Below are 23,446 nucleotides of genomic sequence, written 5' to 3' on the forward strand. Positions count from 1 at the left end.
ACAGTAGGATAATAAAATGGAAATATACTACTTCTGCTTAGAAAGTTACAGTTATGAATATTTTCCTTTCTTTTGTAGGTCCACTGGTTGAAGATGATAAAATGCTACAATGTTCCAGAGAATAGATAATACTGAAGCAGTAATGGAAAGCATAATTAGAATATTAATAAACAGGCAGTAGAGATGCTGCTCATCCTTAGCATGGGTTTTGAAGAATTTAGAACCATTATGAAAATGATAACTAAAGCTGAGATTTAGGCAAATTAATAGGACACTAAAAATATTTTTCCTTTATGTCTTTATAGCTTACATGAAAAATTAAACTAATATAATACTAAATATAAAAACACAGGTAGTTTTGATTTTTTCTAGGATATTAACTTTTGATTTTAAAAACATTTAATTTTGAAAACAGTACCTTGAACAACACACACAGATAAATTTTTTCACACTTACCTCCCCGAGAGGCAAGGACAATGCCATCATAGGAAAATGTCACACAGGAAGTATCTGTGCCAGGATCATGGGCCTGCCTGCAGTGGAATTTGGTATGAACCTGATTTTGAGTGGAAAAAAAAATTAAAGTTTTTAATTCAAATGAGATCATTGCTCTGACAATATAATATATAATATACTCAAACATTTTCATGAATTTTAAATAATGAATATATTTCTCAGAAGTGTCTTATATAACTTTCTTTACATGATATGGACATGCAATAAGGAAAATATCAAAAGCAGACAAGTACTTAAAGATTTGCCTATGAAATAGGTATTAGTATATTATTCTTATTTTATAAAGAAAAGGCTGAGAGAAGCTAGGTGACCTACCCAGGATCGTATAGTAAGTACTGAGTTGTTGTTTAGCTGTTATCTGACTCCTCCTAACTCTATTTGGGATTGTTTGGGTAAAGATATTGAAGTAATATGCCATTTTCTTATCCATCTCATTTTATAGATGAAGAAACTGAGGCAAACAGGAGTAAATGACTTGCCCAGGGTCCTACAGTTAGCATCTAAAAGCCAGATTTGAATCAGGAAAATGAGACCTTCTGACTCCAGGTCCAGCACTTTGTCTGCTGCACCATCTCGCTGCCCAGATTTTAAACCTAGATTTTCCTGATGCCAAATTTGGCACTGTATCTACTATGTCACATGATAATAAGAGTCAAGGTATAGACAAGCTTGCAGGTTGCTTAAGAATAAATATAAAAGTTGCTGGAGGTGGGGAATAATCTGCCTTTTTATCAAGTGAAGGTGGAATGGAATACAGGTGTGAATAAGAAAATGAACATATTTATTTTATAGTGACTTGGTGTTCAGAAGGCAAATTTTCTATAACTACCCAGGTTACTCTCACAAAATTATTAACAAAATGGTGAACTAGATATTTTTTAATCCTCTCAAACTACTAAATAGAAATTATATGCTGAAGGTGAAACAATTTCGATAGATTCAATGGTCAAGGACACCTAAGACTCCAAAGAAGGCCAGGAACTTATATTTGCCCTAAATCCATGTAGTACCCACTCCCCTCCCACCCACTATGAGAGTGGCAAAAGAGCTTCACTAACCTCTAGCCAAACTAGCTTCACTAACCTCTAGTCACAAACCTGCAACAAAATTCAGACCCATACCCTAATACCCCTGCCTTCTTCCCACTCCCTTAGAAATCAGACTTCCAACTATGTAAGTCTGGGGGACTTTGGTGGCCAGTAGAGCAGCAGTATTCTGTGCCACAAAAAGACCTCTACAGGAAAAGAGAAGGAACTGGAAATGAGTCTGGGCGTGAAATCGAACTTAATTTGATATCTTAACCTTCATCCTCCTCCCAATATCTCAGAGATCCAAACTCCAAAGGACAGAAATTGTCTTGGGTTGCAAAAGCACCAGTGTGAAAGTGCTATATACTGATGAGCAGAACTGAAGAATAGAGGGAATGGGAATGTGTATACTGGGGACAGGAGAAAGAGGATAATGTGACACTCCACTAAGTCTGAGGAAAAGAATGCAGAATTAACTTCCAGTTCTGTTCCTCCAAAAGTTACTTTGGGCAGAGAGACCTAGTCAATGAATCATGAATTGCACAATTTGGGAGTAGCCTGTGAGGCTTTGAGAAAACACCATTAGAGGGAAAGAGTCAGAAAGAGAGCAATAGGGAAAAATAAGGGGTAAAAAATACCAAAGATATCAAGAGGAAAAAACATCAAAGGTTTGAGCATAAGCATATAAATCAATAAGCATTAACAGCAAAGGGAAATATGTTGTCCAGGTTTAGTAAATGAATTCAGGCACCTATGAATAAATATTGCAAAAAGCAAAGGAAAATGATCTAACACTTGGTAAGACAGAGGCCATTGAAGAATTTGAGAAGACAAAACCACCTGTGACTGAGTGGATTAAAAAAGAAATGAGAATTATGAGAACAGAAGGCATGACCTGGATAGCAGAAAAAATTGGTAGTATAGAAAAATTTGTATTTGAAATAGTCTCACAGCAGAAACAAAATAGAACAACCATTGAGGATGCAAAAATACAGGAGTGAAGAAAATCGAAAAGAAAAGCAAAAAATAATATCTAAAGGGTACAAAAAGCCCTAATTCAAGCAACATATATTGATCTTGAAGACTGTATAAAGAGAAACAAATAAAGGATTACCAGAAAAAGTCAAAAAAATGTGAACAGCATTATGCAATAATACAAAAAAATTATCAACAGAAATAATAACTGAAATAATGATAGAGTGCCTACAAATAATGAATAAATAAAAGCTCCAAACTCTAACACATATAGCAATTACATTTAACAATTCAATTCAGAAACAACAAATTCTTCAAGCAACCAAGAGAACGACTTTCAAATATGGAAGGAAAGGAAATTTAAATAACCTAAGACTATGCTATATTCACCAGAAAACACAAGAGAATGGAATAATGTGTTCTAAAAGGCAATGGAGATATCCAAGAAGACCTACCCTGCAAACTGAATCTAAACTATTTTTTTTTTTTAGGTTTTTGCAAGGCAATGGGGTTAAGTGGCTTGCCCAAGGCCACACAGACATCAATTTTATTTCCAGTTCTTTACCATTACAAAAAATGCTACTATAAATCATTTTTTATGCATGGTGGTGGCTTTTCTTGGGCTGTAGGTCTAATAGTGAAATATCGAAAGGGTAAGGACACTTTGATCACTATTTGTGTAAATTTCAAACTATTTTCCAAACTGATTAGAAATAGAGTATAGTCAATTTGGCAAAGGAAGCAGTCGAGCAAGGAGCCCCCACCCCAACCTAACTCCTTCAAATCTAGACTGAATGCTGATGGGAAAAATCCAAGAAAAAGTTAGTCATTTTCCTAGGCCAGGTCCTTATAAGAAGACAGACAAGGGTCTGAGGACAATGGAAGGGGTTCAATACAAAACACAATTTGCACATCAGTACCAGGAGGAATCTGTGAACCATGAAAGAATGCAACACAGAGCAGAGTTAGGTGGTAAAGTGGAAAGAGTACCAGTCCTGAAGTCAGGAGGACCTGAGTTCAAATCTGTCCTCAGACACTTGACACATACTAGCTGTGTGACATTGGGCAAGTCGTTTAATCCTAATTGCCTTGCCAAAAACAAATAAATAAAACAAAACAAAACAAACAACAACAACAACAACAACAAAATGTGTCACAGGCTCGTACCTGGGCAGGTATGACCTAGCAGCTTTGCTGTCCATTACTTAACTTTGGGTCCAGGACCTAAACAGACCTGTGACTATCCCTTACCTTATTATTCCTATCCACTTGAGGTCTCAAGTTCAAGGTAGTAAAAAGAAGTTCAGAAGCAAGTAGAAAAGGTGTGGCTAAGATCCTAGGAATAACTAGGGTAAAAATCCCTGATCAAAGAGAAATCTGCAGTTCTATTACTCTAAACTCTATTATTCTAGCTTCCCAGTAGGCTGACAGTGGCCAAGTCCAGTAGAGGTTTACTGTTATTCAGATTCAAATTCAGGTTAGGAACATGCAAATCTCTGAGATCAGAGTAGAAATCATCAGACTAATTGAGAAGAACTGAAAGTTTACAGGACCAAAGGCTAAATTGTCCTTGAGACCCTATAATGCAAAACTCATTATATCCTCAAAAAGAAGTACCAACCCAAACTTTCCCTATAGAAATTAACAAAGTCTAGGGTCAACAATAAGGCCAAAGGAGGAAGCAGACCAGAACAATGAGGAAAAAGAAGATTCCAATTATAAAATTGATGATGAGGCATTTCAAGATGCAAACCAAGAAGAGAATGACTCCAAAGAATTTACTAGCAAAGACTAAAAGAAAAACTTAGGTAGGAACAAATTCATCTAGAAATTCTAAAAGAAATGAAATAAGGGAGGAGAGAGAAACAAAGAGAAAGACACACAGACAGTAAGAGAGAGAATATTCCCCATCAAAAAAATGAGCAGAATGTGAATAAAAGATTGATAAAGAAATGAGAGGTATAGAAGAGAAAATTGAAAAGGGATTTAAAGATTGGTGCAAGAGGTATAAAACCTTGCCCAAATAGCAAAAATCCTGAAAATCAGAATGGATCAAGTAGAGGTATATGACTCTACAACGCTGTAAGAAATATTAAAAACAAAAAAAAAAAAGAAGAAAATACAAGATTTCTCACAGCAAAAATGACCAATTTGGAAAACAGATCAAGGAGGAAAAAATTAAGAATCATTACTCTATCTGAATTCTGTGGCAAAAAAAAAGAAAAACTTATTCAAAATAATTTAAGAATTCTTCAAAGAAAACTGACCATATTTCTTAGAATCAGAAGGTAAAGCAAAAATAAAAAGATCTATAAGTCACTTCCTAAAAGAAACTCCAAAATGAAAATCATTATGTTATAAGCAAATAGAGATAATTTTATATCCTTGTTACCTATTATATATCTTTTATTTCTTTCTCTTGTCTTATTGGAATTGCTAACATTTCTTGAACTATATTAAATTGTGATGAGAGAAGATATCATTTTTTAAATGTGAATTTATTGAGAAAACCTCTAGTATAACCCCTTTGCATTTGATGCATGCTTTTGGCTTAGATACTAGATATTTTAATAGAAGAGGTCCTTATGTCTATAATTTGTAGGCTTTTTAGAAAAAAATGTTTTATACTCAGTCATTGAGATATCATGTGGTTTTGAAATTTTTTTCTTTTAATATAATCATATTATTTATTGTTGAATCATTCTCACTTACATGGTATTATTGCAACTTGGTTATAATAAATTTTTTCTTGTAGAAATCAAGGTAGTTTAGGGGCGGCTAGGTGGCGCAGTGGATAAAGCACCAGCCCTGAAGTCAGGAGTACCTGGTTTCAAATCCGGTCTCAGACACGTAATAATTACCTAGCTGTGTGGCCTTAGGCAAGACACTTAACCCCATTTGCCTTGCAAAAAAAAAAAAAAAAAAAAGGAAAAGAAATCAAGGTAGTTTGACAATATTTCATTAAATATATTGATTTACAGTTCTGTGCTATTTTCTTCCTCAGTTTAGGTAGCAGAAATTTATTAGTCTCCTAAAAGCAATCAAGGTAGGGTGCTTCCCCCCCCCCCCTTAATCTATGAGAGTACTTTAATCCATGAGAGTATTTTCTGAAAAACTGGTAATAATTATTCTTGAAAAGAGAAAATATTCCCATGCAAGAACAGGAGAGGTTTTCCTCTCCCCAACCTTTTTTTTTTTTAAGGTTTTTGTTAGGTAATGGGGTTAAGTGGCTTGCCCAAGGCCACACAGCTAGGTAATTATTACGTGTCTGAGACCGGATTTGAACCCAGGCACTCCTGACTTCAGGGCCGGTGCTTTATCCACTGCACTACCTAGCTGCCCCTCCCCAACCTTTTAAAATGCCTTTATAGTCAGTTCTATTTCCTTTTCTGTGAGTGGATTATTTAAGATGCTATTTGGTCTTATTTGGGTATTTTTATATTTTTGGAGGCATTCTTATGTTCTCCCTTTTGCACACATACAACTGTGCAAAATTCTTTTTATTTATTCTGATTTTGTTTTATCTTATCTTGTTCTTTGATATTTTTATTTTCTCGATTTTGTCATCTTTTTATATCAGATTGGCTAACAGTTTTATCAGTTTTATTACTCTTGAAAGAACTGGCTTTTAGCATTGTTATTTCTATAGTTTTCATTTGATTTCTAGTTTATTCTAATTTTATTCTCTTCTCTTTTCTGTTTATTTTAGGTATATATATTATATATATATATGTTTTTTTAATTTTTTTTAAATACCTATTCAGTTCATTAATCCCCTCTTCTGAGTTTAATGTACTTCTAAAAAGTGGTTTTATCTTCTATGTTTTCATAAAAATAAATACTGTCATTTCAGCAATAATATTCAAGTAGTAGTAGCAATAATATCATTTTTTCCCTCGGAAAATAACTAGCATTCATAATCAATCTTCCTCCCCAATTCCCAACACCTAAAAAAACTGTTCAACACGAAGGCTGTAATTGTGACTTTCATCTTTTTACAAAGACAGGAATGAAGAAAGCAAATAGTTCTATGCTTTTATCCAAAATCTCAATGAAAGAGTACATGGAAATAAAAATATAGCAGTTTTTTTATTGTCCCTCTAGAGCAGAAATTAAAGTTATTCATTTCTCTAGGTATCTGTTTTGTTTTTACAATCCTGAAAGATTCAAAGACAAAGAAGAAAATTAAACTTCAAAGTATGTTGTTTTATATGCTTTTAGGAAAAAAAGAAACTTAAAATACAAGTTACAAATTTAGTTCAAACTAATGAAGTTTAGATGTTTTTATGACTCTACTGAAAAGAAAAATGTTATTTTATTTTCCTCCCTCTGATTTATTAGAGCAACTGACAGGGTCTCAGGGATATGTTGTACTACAGAGTAATATAATCCTTCTGCCAATACCAGAAAGAAAAATTTGTGATTTGGTCCTGTACCCTAATCAAATTAAGGACTGTCAGATTATTATATAAAAACTTCTGACCAGATGCTGAAAACAGTCAAAGCAATTTATTTTATAAAGTTCTATATGTACATAAGACTTCTGTCCAAATTTAAACATACCTATTTTTAAAAAATAGTCTTTTAAAAGGATCTAAACTTCAATCCCTGAATCAAAATTAAAGAAATCAAAATCAGCAGTAAATTTAATGTTTAAAGGGAGTTAATATATTATAGTTGAGGTAAATATTATTCATAAAAGTTAGAAAATATACTTTTCATAGAACTATCATGAATACATTCGCTGAAAAACAAGAGGAAGAGCAACAACTAAATGTCAAGCAAAAATGAAATGTCAACTACATGTCTATAAAATGTTTAGAATTAACTGAATTACTTTAAATGATTATTCCATTAAAACAAATTAGAGTCTCAATTATTTATTTAGAATGCACAAAAACATACATTCTACATTTCCTGGCTTCCACTCCCACTCTGAAAAAAATCTAAGACAGTATTCTTATAAATAGTAAATTGACATGACTTCAAAATTAGATTTGCTAAGATTCTAAAGATCCCACTATGGCAAAAGTTCTGAATATATGCTCTAGAAACATAAAAACTGGATATGTCACAAACCCAGTCGCCAACTTTACATACATTTTATAATTGTATTAGCAGTTAAATCTAAAGTGTTCCAAGAACATATTTCTGTTATATAAACAATAACACTTTCAGATTCTACTGGATAAAATTGCTTTTTAGTTTTAAAATCAATCAGTCTAAATAAAAAATTATTAAGTAGTTTAAAAAGACTGGGAAATACTGCCATAAGGAAGGGAATTTGAAAGTGATAATACTTTGTCTTTGCCTCTTTTTTATTTTTCTTTTGAACTAGACCTGTGAATGTGGAAACTTCTTCTAATTATGCAATTTAGAACCTGAAGGAGCTGACTGAGATTCATTTTATCATAATCTTATTTTTTTCCAGATTAAAGAGATTGTATTACTAATACTTTGCCCTCAGCATAATGCGTGTGTGTTTGTGTGTGTGTGTAACTTGTCTCCTAACAACTTGAATATCAAGTCAACAAAACAACAAAAAAAAATATAAAAGTTAAATAAAAATAATCTTAATTGCTTATCTGTCTCTCTCAAGAAATCACTTATCAGCTTTCTTAGGACATTAAACAAGTTCAGAGAGTTACTAAATAAATATTTTCAGCCCCTGGCTATTCATTTATGGTATATAAGGAAGAAGGAAAAGAGGAGAAGAAGAGAGAAGGTGGAGGAATAAAAGGAAAAGGAGAGGGGAAAAGTATGATTTGAAATAACAATTTTATCTCCTTTGGTATGTGGAGGTAGCAGGACCTGAATTTTGCCTCATTTTCTTGCCTTTATTTTCTCTAGATAAGTGCTGAAGGCCAAAGACTTTGCTGAAATGTAAACAGTAAGAGAAGGAAGCAAAATTCAGATTAATTGATAAAGTTGATTCATGAATAACTGGTATTTGAATATAATAATAATCTTTCTTTCAATACAAATGAATGAGACATTTCTTTCTCTGTGGTAACCATTTCCAGCCCAGTAAATGAAGCAAAGTCTGATTCAATCAAATCTATCACATAGCTTAAGTTACTCTGACAGGTATGTTTGTTTGTTTGTTTTTTTAATGGAAATATAAACAGTACATAAGCAAAGAAACTGATATGATTCCTAGTTTTCTTTTTCTTCCATCTAAGACAGATACATGCAAAAATTTCCTGCCCTTTCAGAAGACAAAGTACTAAGATGGTGCTTTCATCTTTTCAAGAAAAACCAAAATTCCAACAAGACAATATTCTACTAGGTGTTGGGCTTGTATTTAATGACACTGGATAGTTTATCACAAAAAACAGACCAAATATTCCTACTTTACTTAACCAAATTAAATTAGATTTCACTACCTCACTTTTTTTGGCACCTGCTTTGGAGAAGAATACTTTTCAACACCAGCTCTTTTTTCATTCTACATTTATTTGCAATAGTTAGTTTTGAATAGAACACCTTCCTCAGGAGACTGTGGTATATATTTTCAACCAGCAACAAGATTTCCTCTGTTCTGATACTGAATAAGATATAATGATTCCTGTAGATGGGAAAGGAGTGCTGGTGAAAGACTAGCCCTCAGAGGAAACAGAAGGCATTACATTTAAACTGATTTTCCTTATGATCCCTAGGTGAATTTTTCCACATTGCTAATTCTTTTCTTAAAGTAAAACCATCATATTCCATCAAGAAATTCCTTTCTCATATATACTATCTGAACCCCAGGAACACCTCTTTTGGGTTTGATGTAAAGTCTCATATGTTATACATCACAGACATTGGGTACCTTCAAGAAAAACTCACTTAACAATAAATATAACAAATGAAACTCCTGAACTTTTGACCAAGTTTCAAGGAAACAATATGTTTCAGAGTAGGCTGACAGTTTTCCAAGTTTCTGATGCTTAAAAAAAATAGTTATGTCTCAGCCAAGTTGTTTTTCTTCCTTTCTGTCATTTATGTTTTAAAACTTTTTTCTTTTTAAATTAAAGGGAGAATAGCTCAAAGAGTGGAAGAAAGCATGGCCAACAAAAGACATGCTAAGAAGTGTGCATTCCCTTCTTTCAAATTCCAACAATGTGACCTCTGAGTTATGGAAAGAGTGCTTTATTAAGTTCTACTTATATATTCAATTAGTCTGACCAGTCAACATTTACAGAACACCCACAATGCATAAAACCTTGTCCTGAAGAAAAGACAACACCCCTCTCATCAAGTAATATACAAGTAGTGAACTAGAAGTCTTAAGAACCTCTTAACTACAAAATTGCTTTATCCAAGAAACCACCCACAGAGTAGGGGCAATCAATAAATATTATTAAGAAATTATCAAGAAAACTTAAAAAAATTCATGCCCAAATCAGTATAAATGAACACAGCAGTTAAATATTTTACTTTTTACTTTTCATATATTTTTGTAAATCACTTCATTTTCAAATATATCTTCCCCCCTTCCCAGTAAGTTAACCCTTTTAACAAAAATTTAAAAAGGGAAGAAGAAATAAAATAGCAATCAAACAATCAAACATATCAACTGAATCTGACAGTGGTGCATTGTTCCACACCCTTACCAGGAATAGGAGAATGAAAATTTTCTTATCTCTTCTTTAGGAACAAGTTTGACTATGCAAGTTTTAATAAGAATAAAGAAAAAATCAGATTGGGGAAGACTTAAAGCATACTCAAATAACTAAACAATGCCTACAAGACCTCCCACTTTACAACTCAACTTTGTGTATATAATTAGAATCATTTCTATATTTCTAAATAACAGAACAGACATGATTTGAGAGATATCACTTTTTTCCATGGGAATACGAATGATCCCATTATTTTACTTGTCTAAAAGGATTATTCCTGGTCATAAATTATGTCAGATTTATACTGGCTTGATCTAGTTCTGTCAATGTACCTTTATATTTTTCCTGTCCTTAGAACGATCTGAGGCAGAACTGATAATGAAATAATGCAAGTTCAGTAGGAGGAAGAAAAAGCTGAAGGGCAATAAGTATGCAAATGGGAGAATTTTAGATATCCCACATAAAGGTAAAGATGTGCAAGATGAAGATTCTGCAACCCAGGCCTGGGCTGTAATCTTTTCAAGGTTTAACATTTTTAGGGTCTTTCCCCTGTGTTTAGCAAAAAACTATTAATCCTTCAGTTAGATATAAAGTGTAACTATGGTGACATCTAGATAATCTCTAACCTGAGTTCCTACAGTGTACATTGCTTCAGCTGGTACACTTGAAGACCACCTAGAAATATAGAACACACTTAGCTCAGCAGCTGCCTTACAAGTGAGAATCACTGGGAAAACCTGATACCATGACTTTGGAATTTGCACTAGATCTCCCTTCTCTCATAACAGCCATTCAAGGTGTTTGCTTTAATCTATAAAACTCTTTATGGTTTGGGTACCAGTTTCCTTCAAATTAATCTCTCTTCATAAAAACCATTAGCAAAGCTCAGTTGGTGTAACAGCATTTCCAGAGCTTATGCTTCAGAAAATGGGAAGTAGTATGGGAATGGTCTGTAGAGTGTTCTTGGTTTTGGAAATTCATGAAGGCATCCTGCTGACTTTCCAATGAAATAAGGCTCATATACATCAATATGGAAACATTATAAAAGGTCATTTTTAAAATGTTGAAACTTTTATAACTGTTTCTGTTTAAAGTAATTTTGTTTCTGACATATTTTACTGTGCCTGTATCATGAATTTTAAAGAAAGTAGAAAAAATTTAAATGTTAATATTAATAGCTAACATTTATATAACTTAGAAAATTTGCAAAGTTTTATATATATATATATATATATATATACATATATATATATATATATAATCTCATTCAATTCTCATAACAACCCTGTGAAGTAGATATTATTATTACCCTCACCTTTTAGAAATGAAGAAAAGTCTGAAAAAAATTTAAGTGGCTTTTCCAGATTCGTTGCAGCTCTAAAATGTCTGAGACAACAGTTGAACTCAGATCTTCTTATCTGTAGCCTCTGGGCCACTCACCCTATGTAAGGATCATAGTTTAGAGGAGAAAAGGACCCTAAAGATCATGTAATGCATTTTGAAGATGAGGAAATGGAGGTCAAAAGACATAAAACAATTAGTCAAATCTGAGGTGGTTTTAAGTGGCAGGATTGAAATTTAAAACTGGATTTTCAATGTCAAATCTAATATCTTTTCCAAAGCACCATGCTACCTCTCTTCCTATTTCAAACGTAAGTTTACCAAGGAAAAGAAATGCACTGAGAAAATCTTGCATGAGAAAGGTCTGTAGAAAACTCCAATTAAAAAACTAATCTAAAGTACAACACATACATATGGAAATAGTATTTTAATTATATTTAAAAATCACTGTGTTCTGTATTTTTTCTGGAAAACATGCTAAAATAATCATTTGGCAACTTTTTCAGGAGTTACCACCTTTTTTAAAAAATATTTAAAGAAAATAAAGGTTTCAAGTGTTATCAAACTATAAAATGACTTGAATGGCAGGATGGTGGTGGTGATGTTAGTGTGGTTTAATAGCATAAAGTGATTTTTTAATTTTTCAAAGTAAACATGCCATATAAGACATATGTAAACCATCAACAATTTTTTTTAACAAAAGATCACCAAACCCCATAAATAAGCCCTTACTCATTTTATCAACACAAGTACAAGGAAGTACAAAAACAAATGACTACTCTAACTCTTACATTTGTTGTTGGTCCCACATCCAAATTTTCAAAGATTTTGCACTCAACCCTGCATCTCTAGCTCAATGGAATATCCCTCTTATACCAACTTCCAATGGGAAGAAAAAAAGGCAATAGCCTATAAACTCAATAAACGGAAAGTTTAAATAGTATTTAGGTGGCAAGGAGTTTAAGAATATGGCTACATTATGGGTCATGAGCTAAAACCTGGACATGAGTGACTCCACTATCATCCATCACAGTCCATGGCCTAATCTGATGCTGTTCTTCCATTTCATAGGTCGTTGGCTGCTTTTCTTTTATCCCAGGATATTAGACAAAAAAATTTCAAGCCATTCAAACCTTCTTCACTAAGGATTAAAAGCACAGATAATAAACTGGTAGTAAGGAAATTGCAATGGGCATTTCAATCTTTTGATGTCATTTATATATAATGTCATATTAGAAGGTGAACTTTAAGTCAAGTTAACCCAGAAGCTTGGGGGGAAAGGGGTGCAAATTTTGTGGCTCATATGTACATATGAAACTTTAGCAACCTCTAATTCAGCTTTTTAATCAAAGGTTAAATTGAAAGTAACCCAATTATACCGGAAATGTACTGCTGCTGAATGACCTGCCCAGACTGGAAGAAACACTTGGCGGTTTAGCTTTGAAGTTCAGCTGCCCAAGAAAGACTGGCAGCCAATCTTCAAAGAAAGCCGCTGCTTCCTTCCCTCAGCCTGGCCGCCAAGCTTCCCGGGCAGCTGGGTACATTTTCCCACTTTCTGCCCAGCTGTCTGTGAACTCTGGCAGCTGGGCCAAGCAGGAGGTGGAGGGGGTGGGGGAAGAGGAGAGAATGATGGAGACTGGAGAAAGAAGGGGTCCAATGGAGGCAGGAAGAAAATTCTTTTGGTTTTCTTTAAGCACAAACTTGCCAATATTCATTCAAAAGAATAAGCTTTGAAAAGGGATAGTGACCAGTTACAAGTTATACAACTTTAGCATTAGGATGAAAACATAAACCAACAACAGAAAACCAACTTAGCTTCATCAGCTCATTGGACCTCGTCAATCCAAACAGTAAGTAGCAGTCTCCCAGGATAAATGAGGTGCATGCCTAGAACATGAGTCTGGGAGCAACAGGCAAAGGATTCACAGTCACTTATTTTGTATTTTTCCAGAGGCACAAATTTTTTCTTCATGGAGATTTTTTTGGCATCTTGTGTTTGCTATTGTTGTGGCAACCCTTGTGTTTCTCCATCCCCACCCTCTCCTCTATCCCCTCCTCCCCGCCCGCAACACACACACATACCCTGAATTGAAACTGTTTCTTTACTTTTTGCACCTGTACAACAGATGCTTTGGGAAGGTTGGGACCTTTCACATAAATATTTTGAGTGTCCTATTTTGTTCATCTTCATTGGCCATATTCTGTGGGTAGGATGTAGTAGATGGTATCATCTCCAGATGCAAAACTGACATAACATAATTCTGTTAATAGTAACAAATAGTTTAAAAGTCTAACCCAATTTGAAATTTTAATGTGTGGATGGAGAAGGAAACTATAAGATCTTGGTTATTCTTAACATAGTCAAAATGTAGCTTTGTGTATATAAGGAAAACAATTGGAAAACAAATTTTCCTGGTTATTTAAGATGTAAGTAAAGACCAGGTGGAAGTCAAAAGGAAAGGGTCTGTCAACTCAGGTAAGTTTTATTTTTTTAAGTCAAACAATCTTAAATGTAAAACCAAATTCATCTAAATACTGAAAAAAATTATTCTAGTTCTGATGTTCTTTACACATATATACTAGTATTAGACACCAAGTGACACAACACTGTTAAAATCATACAATGCAAATGCAACACACAGCACCAAGCACATAATTGATGAATATTTTTAAAATTTATTGAACTGCTAAAAATAAAGCAATTGTGAATGCAGTCTGTGAGAATGGAGCTACTCTCTTCCTCAAGGCTAAGAGAAGACTAATCTAGATCTGTACCTCCACCCAAAAACTAAGTAATAATATAGAGGGAGTAAAAAATTTCCCAAGAAAGTTGACATGATGAATCTATCAAGAAAGATTTAATCTTTTCTTTTTTCTGGTAGATGAGGGACAGGTATTTTTTTATAGTTGAATTTATTTAAAAATAGTATACGAAAGCCAAAGTGCTTTCCTTACCCAACTATAACACTAATCCTATAATTTAATGAGTTCCTACTACATCTCAAAGCAAATAGTCAATAATTCACTGACCCCAAAAGAATTCAGTGAGCACAAGAAAGTGAAACACGTGCTACTGGGGATAAAAAGAAAAAGGTGGGAGACTCAGGTTTTACAACTTAGTCTATTTAAATTTTCTCCCTCTCTGTCTCTGTCTCTTTCACCTGGGTGACTACAAAAGGTAGCAGTACTCGGAATATCCCAACTGAAATCATAAACTCAGTTCCCATAACATAATAAATAAGGAAAAAATAAGGAAACTAGCTTTGTGTTTGGATTATTTTTTAAGCCTGAAAAAGAAATAGACAGGATTAGATAAGGGACACATACAGGCAGGATTAGAAACAAGGGACACATACAGTCTTCAAGTTTTTGACATTATGTTGTTTCATCAGCAGTGATTTGTTTTTTCTGTATTCACAAAGACAAAAACAAGAGAAACAAAACTTTATTAGAAGCTTAAAGGATTTGTTAAGTTCTAGGGCAAGGAGGAAAATCATGCATTTCCTCCAGTACCCAGCATAGGACCTTGTTAGCCAATTAACAGATGTTTATGGATTGCTGGATGCTTAAATTTTGAAAAGGCATTATTAACTATAATGGTGAGACACAAGAACACGTAGCCAATGAAAGCCTCTTCCAACAATTTCTAAGAGAAAGGCAGATGATTATTTTTGTGAGATGACAGTAAGACACAGGATGAATAAAGGGGTATAAAGGCCCCCCCTTCAAGGTATCTTGATATTTTCCATTTCAATAATTCATCAAGATCATCAAAAGCATCATTAACTATTTATTTGTATAGGTTATTTTAGGCATTATGTCAGCTGTTTATAGGCTACTATTTCAATATCTATTTTCTGCAGAACTTTAATTTCAAAATATAAATGTTCAGGACACTCACTGCAATTCCATAGAAGATTTTGATTGGAACAGGAAAATTTGTGAGACCCTATCCTACCTTTCCCCAGGTATAAAGGAAAGATTTTCTTCTTTTAAAAATAAGAAGGGGAGGGGCTGCTAGGTGGCGCAGTGGATAGAGCACCAGCCCTGGAGTCAGAAGTACCTGAGTTCAAATCTGGCCTCAGACACTTAATAATTGCCTAGCTGTGTGGCCTTGGGCAAGCCACTTAACCCCATTGCCTTGCAAAAAAATAATTAAAAAAAAAATAAAAAGGGGGAACTACTATACTCTTTGGGAAATAGTTAGGCATTAGGTTGGTTCTGTTTTTCTTTGTGTTTTAACAGTCTGAATGAGTTTTATCATTTTCAAAAGTGAAATTGGTTAAGATAGTTCATAATACAGGATAAGAAGAAATTAGACCTGCAATATCATTAACATAGTAAACTCCTGGATTAAAAACCTCTATCAATGCAAGTGTTGCATTGTACTCTACAATATAGTCTTTTAGGACTACCTAACACACTGAAAGGTTAAATGAAGTCAGGTCTCTACCACACCAAGGTGCCACTCCATGATACAAGAATCTTTAGAATTGACTAAATGCGTGTTTTTGCTGTCTTGGAATAGTAATAGAGCATAAATTAGATCAAATATCAGATTAAAACACAAATGTCCTCACTCATTAAAGAAAGTTTGAAAATGCCAAAATATTAGATGTGATTACTAGACTTTATCTAAAAGTATGCTTCTAATTTTCTAAAACGGTGTGGGAAAACAAAGATCAAAATAACTTAAAATCAAAAATAAATGTATAAGAATTAAAGTGTTCTATATGTAAAGTACTACTTCTTTGGTAAGGGAACATTTTATTTACTAAAAGGGACAGAAAAAAAAGAACATTATAAGAGAAAAGGTTAGCTTGATACTTTTCTGAGCAGTTGAGAGAAAACCTGAGAGGACCTATTTGAAAGCAGTCTAAAGGCTTGTACAAGTATTGCCTAAAAAGGAAGAAATGTGGGAAGAGGCGTTATGGTCTATCAGTTCATTTATATATGGTTGCTTTCAGGGTTTTGAAGGACATGTCTTAAAAACTACATCACATTATAAGATTATAGGAAAATTTATATCTTGTTTATCTGTGACATAACTGATAGACCTGTGAGTTGAAGCTTTTTAAACCCAGGTAATACATGGGAGCAAGTTCTGGTTTGAGACATCAGAAGCCAGATAAAAATGGATGAGAAATTACAGATATGAAGAATGAGAAGTCACAGCAACTGCCAGAAGATGACAGCAAAGACTAGGTCCTGAGCAAAGCAGAAGAGAATCAGACCAAGAGAACTCATGCTTTGGGAGGAGAGGTCTGAGGCTGCTGGAGAAAGGAAAGTCCTGGTCTAACAGTCCTGACTTCTGGAGTCCTCTACAGATGAGAAAAGGGAAATGCATCAAGGGTTACCCTCTATTGTCCTTTGCTGCCCTTTCAGGCTTGAAGGAAGGACACAAGGTTCATTGGAACATCTACTGTGTTATATGCAATGCCCTATGCTAAGTACTTTAAAAACATTACCTTCTCTGATCCTTCAACAACAATTCAGGGAGACAGGTGCTATTATTATCACCATTTTAATGATGAGGAAACTGAGGCAGAGCGAACTTAAGTGACTTGGCTCAGCATCAAGCCTGGGTAGTTAGGAAGAGTTTGAAATGTGATCTGAACTCAAGTCTTTCTGGGCAACACTTTCCACTGAGCTACTCTCAGCACTCAGAAAGCAGAGCTAAGTTAAAAAAGTGCTTTCTGCTACTTCCATGCCCATCCAAGGGAGGCAAACTCTTTTACTGAGTATAATGTTGAAATTTGGAAAAGAAAAACCTTAATATGCTTCAGTGTCCACAGATTAGGAAAGGAGAAGCTTCAACTCTCAGGAGGAGTGAAGGGCTGGGAAGAAGAGCAGATTAGTGCAGGCTAGACTATTCCCTAATGAGAACACTAATATTTAGGCACCTGCAGATCAGGATTATAAGTTCCCCCCAATATGTGCCTCCTTCTTCACTCACTTCATCTTTAGGGTTCTGGATATGTCCACTTCCCCACCCCACAAAAGGACACTATGCTACTTGGTGAAAGACTGTGAGTGAATTTATGAATAAATTGTGATGTTCTGATTAGTCTTGCTTTTGCCTTCTATTAAGAAAATGTTGTGACTATTCCCAAGAAAATGTCTTACTTTTGGCCTCCTCATTAATAAATATTTAATGTGAGTTGATGATACCTTTATAACAGATATTATATAAGCAGAAAGAATACTGATAGGGTCTCAGGCTATCCTTCAGACTCTGAGAGTTTAATGATAGCTAAAACTAGCTGTGGCTGGCCAGCTCCCACTCTGTAACCCTACAAGAATGCTTCTAAATTGGGGAAAGGATAAGGAAGCCAGAACAAAGGGAGTAATGAGGGATGCTTTTCATTACACTACCAGAGTAGATAAGCCCAGCAGTCATTTTTATATTATATAAATGTCAACTGAAAATCAAAAGTATAGACATAAATATATAAAAAACGAATACCCAGCTCACAGGAGGGGTGAAGTATCTAAAGAACAAGCTTCAGAATTGGGAAGCTCCAAGTTCTGATTCTGCCCTGGATATTTATTGTCTGGCCAGTTCCTTTAATTGTACAATTAATTAATTGTAATTGTAATTAATTGGGAATAGTAATACAATAGTAGTTACCTAGCAGGAGTGCCAAAAGTTCCAAATGAGATAATGAGATTTGATAACTTCGAAGTGAGCTCTCAATGTCAATACTGCAGTAAATACTTATATAAAACACCAAGAAGCTAAAAATCATATCTAGCTCACATGTATGTAGCCTTCTTATTCATTTCATGTGAAAAACTCCAGATATTTAAGTTATTAACATGATTTAAAAGTAGAATCATTCCCAAATTACAATGCTCATTTTTTTCAAAATGAGGTGTTGTGAACTATTTTCTAATAAGTGATATGTTCAGATTTCATGTTAGTCTTTCCCAGTCCTATCAGAAACATATACTTATCATAACTCTGTACAAAAAACTTCCTAAATTTAAAGATCTCTAACAAGACCTTGAAATCTGCTATACAAATTGCATTACTAAATAAATTATAGAATAAGTGTAAAGGTAGGATCACAATTGTAAAGAAATAGGAGTATTTCATGACTGTTGTTTTACAAATATTCAGGGGTACTTCCAATCAAATTCTTACACCAGCCATTCCATTCTTTAAAAAATCTCATGTTGCTTGCCAATAAAACAAAGCTCTCTTAGCTGAAATCCTACGTGACAAATCTTTCTATGTGAAACTCAATAGAAATTCACACTGAACTCAGACTATGGTAGTTGACAAAACAGAGATGAATCATGACATAAATATTTAAGTGCTATTACTAGATTGAATGTTGTATGTCACAGACAGAGCTAAATAGAATTAACAATCTGTTTTCTTGATATCAAGCATCTAAACTTAAAATTTACACATATTTCACCAAGAAATAAGAATACAGCTCTTTCACAAAATGATAATAAAATTCAAACTTCTTAAAATTTCTCTAAGAACAGACTGAAAAAGAAAAAAGATTGAGGGAAATATAATGATTGAATAGACACACATATACATACACACACACACACACACATATATATATTCCTGACACTAGAAAATTGCAGTATTTAATAAGTCACCAATAGCCTATATTTACTTGTGAATTTTCTAAGTCCTTTCAGGTCTATGGATATTGCTCTAAGTAGCAAATAATTTTAATCTGTAAATCTGATGTAAATTTGAAGATTTTTTTCCCTAAATCTAATAAATGATAAAATAATAAATAAGTGAAAGTAAGGAATAATAAAAATAAAATAAATTTAATGCTAAACTTAGAAGGGAAACAAGTTAATTTGACTGCAAAAATCTTTATCACAAATTTCTCTGATAAAGGTCTCATATCCAAGAAAGAAAAGGAATTGATCCTATTTTATAAGATTAAGAGATCCACACTATCCATAGATAAATGGTCAAAAGATATGAAAAGACAGTTTTCAAAACTGTCTAAAACCAAGATACCAATAATCATTTGAAAAAAGTGTTACAAATCATTAAGAATTAGAGAAATATAATTAAAGCATTTCTTAAGTTTCTACTTCATACCTATCAGAATGCCAAAGATGACAAAATGACAAATGTTTCAGAGGTTCTGTGAAAAAAGGAACCATAATGTATTTTTGGTGGAGCTATGATTCATCCAATCATTTTGGAAAGCACACTGGAAATATGCCCCTAAAATAACTAAACTGTGTATACTCTTTGAGACATATACCCCAAAGAGAACAAAGGAAGAGGAAAAGAACCCACAAGTATAAAACTATTTATACCAGCTTGTTTTGTAATAATCCAAAATTGGAAACTAAGGAAGTACCCTTCTACTGGGGAATGGTTAAAACAAATTAATGTCCATGAATATATAGTGACATTAATGGAATGAACAGTTTCAGAGGAAGACCTCTATGATCTGATGCAGAATAAAGTGAGCAGAATTAGAACAATTTAAACCCAATGTTGCAAGACTTTAAAAACTAATTAATGTAATCTAAAAACTAATGAATGTAATCATAAAAGAGTGAAGATGAAACATGCTCCCTACTTTCTGCTGGTGTTGATAAATTTAAAATCCAGGATGATACATATATATTTGAACAATGCAAATATGTTGTGAGGGCTTTATTTTTTAATTTGTTCAATCTGAGGTAAAGGGTAGTGGCAGAGAAGATAATAGATGCTTGTAAAAAAAATAAATTTTAAAAAATTAGAGAACCAATTTGCAGACTCTTTCTCCTATATGTCCATCAAAGTCATCAAATCCTCAATAAAATTCAGCTCAACACAATAAAATAAACATTAATTTAAAAACTGTATTAGGCACCATACATATAAAACTCAAAAAGGCATAGATCCTTGAACCCAAAGAACTTACTCTGGTTTAATGGAGGAAGAGATAAAACTTCCACCCAAAGAACCATGATACATAATAGAAATGTAATGAATACAGACCAAAGGTTCAGATAAAGTGCTATAATAAATCTGAAGAAAAGACCTTTTAGCTGGTAGAGAGGGAGTGGGGTAACAAAGCTTTAAGGAGGGACAGTACTTTGACAGAAGGAATTGATTTTTAAAAGAAGATATGGAGATGACAAGCAATAATATAGGAACAAAAGAGGAAAAGGCTAAGGGATGGAGAACAATGAGATTAAAACTGAAAACATGAAGAATAGGCAAGATATAGCTGGAATGGTAAGTTGTATCAAAATATAATTAATTTAGTATATAAGTTTCTACAACTATTCCTGATCAAAGGTTGATGTTTCTTAGTTATTGTGAAGGAAGACTTGTCCTGCCCTCCTTAATCCAGAAAAGAATTTTGTCCTCCTTTAGACTTGAAAAACAAGTACTCACCCTGTCCTTTTGGTAGTTAAACTCAAAAACAAGTTACTTCCCTCAGGAAAAATAGCATTGTAGAAGGATGGTTCTGTCTACTCTTTATATATCCTGTTCTCTTCCTCTTGTGTCTGTAAAAATTTTTGATCTCCTTCAGTTTAGGGAGATTATTTTTAGATGGTCACTATTACTTACTTTTGATCTGGTAAATCTCAGAAAATAAAACTTCATATCTAAACTGTTTTTATTATTATTGTTATTGCTGTTATATTATTTAAATTTAAATTTTAAGGTTCTTAATTTTAGGTTTCACATTAATGATGCTGTGGATTGGATCTAGACAAATGATTGAAAAGAAAACAGACTTTCCTCCTGGAACTAGCACAAGAGGAAACAGGATAGATTTTGAGCCTGAGGATTTTGAACCTGACACAGTGGTATTGTCTGGAGTTTTTTTTTTTACTTTTCAAACTTAACTGTTCTAGTCTGAACTATTGTTTTTTGTTTTACTTTTTTTTTTAATTTGAAGTTTCTCTGGGAAATTACTTTTGGTTTTGGAAATTCTCACAGATTGGTGAGAATTGTTTGGGCTTTAAGCAGCCAGGTGGGTGTTGAGGACTTATTCCAAGATCTAAGTGTGGCATGCTTTGGTGAAGTGGCCTAATAGTTAGATCTGTCTTTTGTTTGATAAACCTCAAGGAATTTATCCGGCATCCCTGTCATATGTCTAGTGTCTATTATATGGTTTCTGTTTGTTTGTGCAATATCTTACTATGTCTTTTGGTGTTCTGATTTTATGTACAATTATTGCTATTTAACTGATTGTTGAATTTGATCATGGGACAATCTAAATCTAGGATTAGAGATGCAGCAGAGAGAGCACCTACTTTCTATATGACTAAGCATAATGATTTTAATGGCCATGTATTTTGTCAGTTTTAGTGTAAAGTAATTAGTGATGATCTTAAATTATGTAGGTGGAGATGGGGGATCTTTTTGAAAGATCTAAAATGAACTATCTTAAAACAAAATTAAGATAACAAAGATAAAGTACCCCTACCAAGAAGATGACAAGGAGTTTTAGAAACTAGGAGGAAAATATGCTGAAAAGTGTCTTGTCCCAGAGTGACAGAAAGGGAAGAAGATTTAAATGGATTTTTCAAAAATCAGAAATGTTATTCAAAACAAGATGAGACAGTATTTCAATTTTTTGATTGCTTGCCAGAGGCTTTTGAGGTAAATTCTGGTCTAAAGCATGAAAGGGAAGGAGGAGGAGAGATTTAGTTTCTCTCTTATTTTATTAATCTCCAATGTTCTCTGTCATGAAAGATTAAACTTACTCAGCCAGTATAGCAAAATAAACATACTCAATTCATCCGGAATTAGCAGTATAGTTATCACTAACATTGGCTACCCAGTTAGATGATGACTCAGAAAAGAGAACTGCTAGCAAAAAAAAAAGATAAAATATTTACTATGCAATTTAAGCAAAAGGGGGCAGCAAGGTGGCACAGTGGATAAAGCACTGGCCCAGGAGTCAGGAGTACCTGGGTTCAAATCCAGTCTCAGACACTTAATAATTACCTAGCTGTGTGGCCTTGGGCAAGCCACTTAGCCCCATTTGCCTTGCAAGAAAAAAAAAAATTTAAGCAATTAACAGTTCCTATCCAAACCCACCTGTCATTAGGAGGAAGTCTTGATGATCAAGTAACAAGGATTTGTTGTTATTGCAAGGAACCAGATCATTGGAAAAACAGTGCAAACTTTTGGAGGGCACAAAAAACAGGATGCACTGAGGTATATTTGCAGGATCCAGTCCCTATTTGTCCATCTCTGTCCATCTCCCAGTAAGGAGAGGTGCCTATGGTAGTACAGGGCCACCCCATCTCTGCTCTGGTGGACACTAGGGCTATCCTATCTGTCCTAGATCCTGACAAAATCCCCTCTCCCCTTCCTTAGAGTTCTGAAAGCATATAGTGGTAGAGGTGTTTAACAACTTCATATTTTTGTCAAATTTTACCTTATAATCTCTCTTCTCTTATCCTCCTGCATAACTCCATTCTCCTTCAATATGTAGATGATCCGTTATTTAAGTTCAGGAAAGGAAGATGCTGTAGAGTTTCTCAAATTCCTTGCTTTGAAAGGTCATTAAATCCTCTCGAGAAAAACTACAGCTTTGTCAGTCTTCTATGAAGTTTCTAAAACATTTAATATCCTAGGGTTCTGTATCCCTTGATCCTTCCCAAATCAAGGTAATGTGTGACTTTCCTATTCTCTGTTCAAAAAGACATCTAAGGACATTTTTGGATCTTTTTCGGTATTGTAGGTCTGGGATACCTGAATTTTCTGTTTTAACTCACCCTCTGTAAAAGGCTCTGCAATATCAGCTCCTGATTCCTTATACCTGTCTGTGGAACAGTGTGAGGCTATCCAGGTCATAAAATCATGCTTCTCTAAGGCCTCACCTCTGGGTCTGCCTAATTACTCATTTTCCTTTGTTCTGTTTGCAATGGAGAAGAATAGTAATGCAGTAGGAGTTTTAGCACAGAAGCATAGGGATAGGTATAGAAAAGTGAAATATTATAGTAAACAAGTGGATGCAGTAGCTG

General features: G+C 33.9%; 1 protein-coding gene across 2 annotated transcripts in view; it reads right to left on the reverse strand.

Moving 5' to 3' along the window:
* Positions 1–23,446, reverse strand: part of WDR70 (WD repeat domain 70) — a 333,335-nt gene that overhangs the window by 72,948 nt on the left and 236,941 nt on the right. For both annotated transcript variants that reach the window (XM_074202580.1, XM_074202579.1), the window contains one exon: positions 457–556. In XM_074202580.1, the coding sequence (XP_074058681.1) occupies positions 457–556 (100 nt within the window). The remainder of the gene's footprint in view (positions 1–456; positions 557–23,446) is intronic.

Source organism: Macrotis lagotis, chromosome X (assembly GCF_037893015.1).
Source record: "Macrotis lagotis isolate mMagLag1 chromosome X, bilby.v1.9.chrom.fasta, whole genome shotgun sequence".
NCBI classification, from domain to species: Eukaryota; Metazoa; Chordata; class Mammalia; order Peramelemorphia; family Peramelidae; genus Macrotis; species Macrotis lagotis.